At 45.4% G+C, this 6,975-nt stretch overlaps 1 protein-coding gene across 1 annotated transcript in view; it reads left to right on the top strand.

The window, feature by feature from the left end:
• zic5 (zic family member 5 (odd-paired homolog, Drosophila)) overlaps positions 1 to 6,975 on the top strand; it is a 7,011-nt gene continuing 36 nt past the window's right edge. The window contains exons 1-2 of the mRNA XM_052025893.1: positions 1 to 1,398; positions 5,170 to 6,975. The exon at positions 5,170 to 6,975 is cut by the window's right edge and continues 36 nt beyond it. Coding sequence (XP_051881853.1) covers positions 411 to 1,398; positions 5,170 to 5,603 — 1,422 coding nt within the window. The 5' untranslated portion in view covers positions 1 to 410 and the 3' untranslated portion in view covers positions 5,604 to 6,975. The remainder of the gene's footprint in view (positions 1,399 to 5,169) is intronic.

The raw sequence follows: 6,975 nt of genomic DNA, 5'->3' as shown, positions 1-6,975 counted from the left end.
CAAAATTTGAGCCGAGGAACATTGTGTGAAGTGCGGGCGGGGAGCTGGAGTGGGGAGGAGGGGTGGATCCCGCTGCGCCGCTCCGATGAAAACGGGCGAATTGCCTGAACGGCGCATCTGCCAATCACCCCCAAAGTCTCCAATCGCCGCCCTGCCATTTCTGAACTATATTTCCCCACCGTGTCACCTAACTGTTCTATGATCTGCCAATCGCTTGAGAACACTGTGAGAAAAGCAGAGTTAAAGAGTGCTTTAAAAAAAAGTACTTTAACTACGCTCCATAATATATTTTCAGGCTTTGTTTTTTGTGGGGCGGGGTGGGTGGGGGAGGGAGGGGGAAGAGAGAGAGAGAGAGACAGGGGAAAAAACTGTCCCACCAACAAGCGTGGATGGACTGACTCGTGTAGACTATGGAAGCCGCGCTAAGCAAGCGGTATCCGGGCCTGAGATTATCGGACCTGGCAGGGAATCAACAGCAACCTCACCAGAACATGTCAGGCTTCCCGGGACTGGGCAGCCAGACACACACACACCCTGGGGAGATCAGCAGCGATCCCAGCGCGCCTCTCACTCCTTTTGGGCCCGAGCACATGGCTCAGGCCAGTGCTCTGAAACTCAGTCCATCTCAGCACATGGCCGCGCACCCCGAAGTCCAGACCGCGGCGATTTTCGGCTCCGCACAGAACTCGGCCAGTTACCCAGCGGGTCACCCTCACTCAGCCTACGCGAGCGGCAGGGACTACATTCTCAGGAGAGACCTCTCAGCATCTGCCATGCATGGACTGGGCGAACAGCACTCGTCATCTCCCTCTCACCATCACCACCACCACCACGGCATGTTCCTCTCCACAGCGGGTAGCTACGGGCACTCGGAAGTCTTCTCGGGTCTCCACGAGCAGTCTGCAGCAGGAAACCACCCAACGTTAAATGGGCAGATGCGCCTGGGGTTGCCGGGGGAAATCTATAGGCCGGAGCACTACCCGGGTACTTCCCTGCACAGCTATACCTCCATGAACTTAAACGTTAACCTGGCAGCGGCTCATCACGGAGCCGGGGCATTCTTCAGGTACATGAGGCAACCCATCAAGCAAGAGCTCATCTGCAAATGGATTGACCAAGACGACACTTCAAAGAAACCTTGTTCTAAAACTTTCAGCACGATGCACGAATTGGTAAATCATGTCACGGTGGATCACGTCGGCGGGCCCGAGCAGAGCGTTCACATTTGTTACTGGGAGGAATGCCCCAGAGAAGGCAAACCGTTCAAGGCGAAATACAAATTGGTAAACCATATCCGAGTTCACACGGGAGAGAAACCTTTTCCTTGCCCGTTCCCCGGTTGCGGGAAGGTGTTTGCTCGCTCGGAAAACTTGAAGATTCATAAAAGGACGCATACAGGTTGGTATCACTCTCCACTTTGTTCTTCAACAAGTCCACCCCGCCACCTCCAGCAAAGTATCGCCACTGTTACAAAACAGAATATTGTACTGTATTTTCTCTCTAACCGGTTTCCGTTTCTATCTCACGGGCGCGCTGCTGAATGATATGAACATTTCTCAAAAGTCGAGGATGTGAAATTAAAGCATCTCTCGGCTTCTGTGGAAAGGTTCTCGGGGCTTGCGCGTTTAAACAGGCAGGCGACACTTTGGAACGGATTTACAACTGCGGCACTCTTTGTTTGGTGACCGGCAATTTGGAGCTAAAATGTCACAATTTTAATTTGAGGCGAAACTAGCGCAGTTACTCGACCTGCTCTCGAGAGTGCTCTTCGAACGCGAAGTCACCAAATTAAAGTCAGACGTTTCAATCCATCCTAAAAATTAAGAACGTTCAGGATGATTGGAAAGAGGCGAATTTTAAATCACGATGACAAGAGTTTCAGAGAAGATTGTAAACAGCATTGAATGAGTTGTACATTTTGTTGTAGAAATGTTACTTAAGAGTCGTTGAAAGAAACTATTATCCTCATGCTCGCAGACTACCTGCCATTATTCGGCTCAGTAAATACCATGATGAAGAATTTTGCGAGCCTTCGTCAATAAATAAGCCGCACCAATAATATCTGCGCCCTGATCCCCGAGGGTACTCTCTATCTAAACTGAACAAAGTTTACTGGGATCTCTAGTATAACATTTTACTTGCTGGCGAAATAAAGCAACCTGGTCAGAATTTATTGTTGCAGACAGATATTATCCCTTGGAGAATGTTTATTGACGTATGCTTTACTTAATTATTTCCATTGATTTATAGTGTGCTGTCGGAGGGCATAAACAGATAGTGTTACACCTATCCGTTTAATGGCTTCTTAATGTTTTGTTTAAATGTTAAAGCAAATGGTCCATGACTGCTTTGATTACAGATTTTATCTAAAGAATATGTTGCACAAGTTTAAAGTAAAACACGGTGGGGTTTGGGGGTGGGGGCGGCGGGGGCGTGTGGAGCGCTCGGGACTCCCATTCCAGCCATGTTGGTCAGGAGACAAGCGGAGGAATAGATTTAGTTGCCCGAACCATCCATCTCCGCTCAGGAAGCAAACAATCTTTTCAAGACGTCAGGTTTAGTCAAATTGATGTCTTATATTGTCTCAACGCATTTTCCCCCAAAAAGCAGCGTTGGCAAACGAGGGCCGTGCAAGAAAGCAGGGAAGGCCTCTGAAGGCCGTGTTCGGGTTATTGATTGCGGGGAACTTTAAAACGACCATTTATTTGTGTTTTGAACAGGGTCCGACTGGACCTTTAAAAAAAAGCAGGAATTCGGGGCGGGGATGTTAACTTCTTCCGCAATGGTCACTACAGCAAAAGAATTCACATCACACAGGGCAGCTGCACAACTTTTGCGCTTTGGTGATGCTGGAAAGATGGAGCGGTTCAACTCGCTAGCGACAGCAGGAAATGGAGCCAGTGCAGCTAGGATTCTGTTCAGGAGCAGTCACGCTACCAAGTTCACAACGACCGCGTTGCTAAAACTGATTTCGCCACAGCATTTTAGAAACCGCTTCTGGAAACAAAAAGGCAATAACGATGCACGCCTGTGTAACCCCAGACAATAATGGTGATGCACGTTTGAAAAGTTAATTGCCATGATACTGCGATTTTCTAAAACGCTTCTGCCTGTTCGAATGAATCTGTTCTGTCCTGCTGCTGTTGCAAAAGCTGGGAAGATCGGAAACTTTACAGGTTCGGGATCAGAAGTTGTGCTATCCTGGGAACTGTTGGAAGTTTCCGTCGAGATCGACAATTCCAGTAGAGTGGGCTGGTGTGTGCGTGTTGTCCAAAGGTTATAACATCTAAGTCCTTCCAGAAGAAATTGCTGCGTTGCCCTCACCTTACATTGATTCATGTTTATATAGAAGAGGTGATCTAGTTAATCTAACTTTGACTGTTGTAGCAGGAGGAAAACGTGAGCAGCAGACGGGACAGGTTCACATTGTCAGGGGTGTGCTGTCAGGTTAAATGGGTGTTGTTTCCTCGCCAAGACACGAATGAGGTTATGTTTGAGGGCGAAGTCGCTTTTACCAGTCAAGTGTTATCCGGATCCAGGCACACACATGGCACTCAAAGAACGTCAATATCTCTCGCCTAATATGCTGTTTACGGCCAGAAACACCAGACTAAGCGACGGGCCAATCCAAGAGCCAGGTTATGACCAGCCTGTGGGATTCGGGTACTACATCGAGCTGCAGTAGTTCACAAAGCTAAATATAAATATTTATGTGGACAAATAGAACCAACCTGTCAAAGAACTGAAGGACGCCTCTGGTCTTTGCGTAGCTTCGACCCTACCTCATACCCTGCTTAAAACCATCAGATGCACCGAGATCAGAGACATTTTTTAAACTGAATTTAAGCTGAATCAGAGACATTTTTAAAGCAGGTTGCAAGATAAGATCAGGTCAGATTCAATCATATTATGAAGATCAGGAAGATATATTTTTAATGGTGCAAAATGTCTCGTCTCGGAAGATGGTCACCGGTTCTGTATCATTATTCACATCACTTCAGTCGAGACTTCATAACAAATCCTTAATAACAATGAACCTTGAAATAAACGATAAAGAATGGGAGACGAGTTCGATTCCCATTTAAAGCCCTAACACTGGAATAAAGGCGGAAAGGGAACTGGTGGCTGGATGGGTTGGGGAAGTTGTCCTGTGATTTGCTTCTGTTGCGTTGGTTGGGAAATGCCAACACAACACACCTCACCCATAAATATTGTAGATCTGATTAAGTTTGCCAAACTACCAGAGTCCCGGATACCCAGTTACAGAAAGGGTGTGCGGCCGAAGCCCGGGGCTGGCGCTCACGGCGCCTAACTGGTTCAAATTGTTGTAAATTGTAAACTTCTGAAGACATAGATACCACGCACTAATACTCTCCTTACAGTCACTTCTTGGGACGCGGCCTAAAAAAATTGATATGGGCTGTGCGAAAAATAGTTTCGAAAGGTCAGAAGTTGAAAATACTTGGCTTAAAACTTCAAGCAAACCGTATTTGACCATCTCATCAGCGACTGGCGGAGTGAAGAGTCAAGACTTCCCTCTACCTTTCCACCGTAAACATGCAGAACCCGGAGAAAACTGAGTTGGTGTAAAGCTGTTATTCGCAATCACAATTAAGACTTTTTTTAGGAAATAGAAACATTTCTCGCTCTGTACAGGATCGCTACAAATTGGAGAGTAAACTAAATACTTTTCTTTCAAAAACAAAATAGATTGAGTTTTCCGTATGACTGCTGAGCGGAAAGATAAGCTGCGGTACTAGAGAGAGAGCCAGCTGTTTACTGTTGTAAAACTTTAATGTTTTATGTGTATATAAGGATGTAAATGTAAATGAGAAGGAACAATGGCTCCTGGAGGGGTTTAGCAAGGCCGGAGAATGGAAGGACCTGAAGGGAATCCTAGGTAAAGAAAAAGCCTTACATTTCTATAGCGCCTTTCGGCAAGTCCGAAAGCTCAACAGACAGTGAAGTACTTTTTTGAAGTGCAGTTGCTGTTGTAATGCAGGAATTTCCCCCTGTAACCGAGGCTAGAACGGCGACAATGAACGTTTGCATTTTTAACAATTTGCCCAAAACAATAGAAACGTGTTTGAAAAACTTTTTCTCTTCTCTGCAAAACCGCTCCATTCGGTCCTCTCATTGTGTGTTTCTTTTCCTCCTTGTTATTTTCAGGAGAGAAGCCTTTTAAATGCGAGTTTGATGGTTGTGACCGGAAATTTGCCAACAGCAGTGACAGGAAGAAGCATTCTCATGTCCACACCAGTGATAAGCCATACAACTGTAAAGTAAGAGGCTGCGACAAGTCATACACTCACCCTAGTTCTCTTCGCAAACACATGAAAGTCCACTGCAAATCTCCTCCCCCTCCTCCTGGCTCTGGCTACGAGCTTTCAAACACGTCCCTAGGAATGGTGTCCCCAGCTTCAGAGACAGTCAGGGACCGCACTGCCAGCGTGTCTTCGCAAGTGACCAACCTCAACGAATGGTACGTTTGCCAAGGGAGCGGGGCTGCCAACAACTTGCACACACCTTCCAACCATGGCACCTCATCCGACACCGAGGATGAGGAAGTTTACACGAACTCTGATCCCAGGACTATGCTCTGACATAGGAGCGCTGGAGAAGCGTGCAAGTGGGCAAGAGTCAAGACAGGGTTAGTGGCAATGGAGCCCATCAACTAAAGGCAGCTAGGATGTCCAAGGGTCATCTTAAACCAGCTAGATTCAAACCTCGTAGGGAAAGGAATTTAAGGGCTGAGGATCCGATCCGAGGCAACTTTCTGGCCTCCGTATCAGTCAGAATTATTGTGTATACTTCGAGGTAAAAGAGAATCGCAATCTCATTTACTGTCAGACTATAGATATTGATTTTATGAAATCAGACGTGACTTAAACAGATAAAACATATCATCAGACCCATTTCGGACTAGCAATAGTATCTTCGACCCACCAGAAAACATCCCGCTTCTTGGAACCGGTACATAGCCGTTCTTTGCTTAACGCCCAACTCAGAGTCGATTGACCGAAAGAAGGGAAATTCTACAATTCTGTGAAACCATCATGGACTACAGTCCCTAGAGGAAAACGAAACGGCTATAGCTTTGTGTTCGGTGAAGTCACCCGGTGCCACCGGGTTCAATAACGAAGTATCAGCCACATTCTATTTACATATCCCTAACATACACAGCTGAATTGGGACTTTCCTGCTATATGTGAAAAGAGTCTTCTATCAGTAACAGTGAAACTCACAAGGACTCTGCTTGACCCTGTGAAATCAGGATCGACAATATATCAATCCTTAAAACCAAGAGCCCTGGGATTCTTTTGTGTGATCTTCTATCCATCATGGTAGAGTCAAAAATCTTCATATTTTACTCATAATTATTCAGGCCTTCAGACAAACAAACTAAAGAGCACTAATATGTCCTTAGAGGCCAGAAGATGCAAAAATGACAGGCCTGTCCCTGTAGGATTTGTACATAATTGTTGTGGGCTGCAAGTCGTTGATGTAATCGTTAGCTATCTTAAGATTTTGTCCATAAATGCTCTTTTATTTGTAAACTATAATTTATTTGCTGATGTGTAATATCTTTCTGCGATAGTACAGACACACCAAAGAATTATATTATTACGTTTGGTGCGGTATTGTGGTGTTTATGAATCTGTGGTTTCGTCAGAACATTTAATTTCTGCTTACTTGAACGAAATGTAAAATGTGAAAAAGTAAAATATGTGATTGTTTATTTCTCATCCGTGGTGGTTAATCTTTGTACCTACAGTATTGGTCCATGTTATAAATATGATGCATGTCGCAGTCATTCTCTATTTGCCTTGCATTGACAAACGCCACCCAGAACTCCTGATTGGGAAAAAATGCAACGAAGACATATCAGATCCTTTATCACAATGAATGGTCCACGTGTAATTTGTGTTTCAGTGAAAGAGGTTAAACCGTGTGACAGTGTATTTTACAATTGTG

Source organism: Pristis pectinata, chromosome 11 (assembly GCF_009764475.1).
Source record: "Pristis pectinata isolate sPriPec2 chromosome 11, sPriPec2.1.pri, whole genome shotgun sequence".
Taxonomy (NCBI): domain Eukaryota; kingdom Metazoa; phylum Chordata; class Chondrichthyes; order Rhinopristiformes; family Pristidae; genus Pristis; species Pristis pectinata.
Note: the sequence above shows the minus strand (reverse complement) of the source record. Positions and strands in the feature narration are given on the sequence as shown.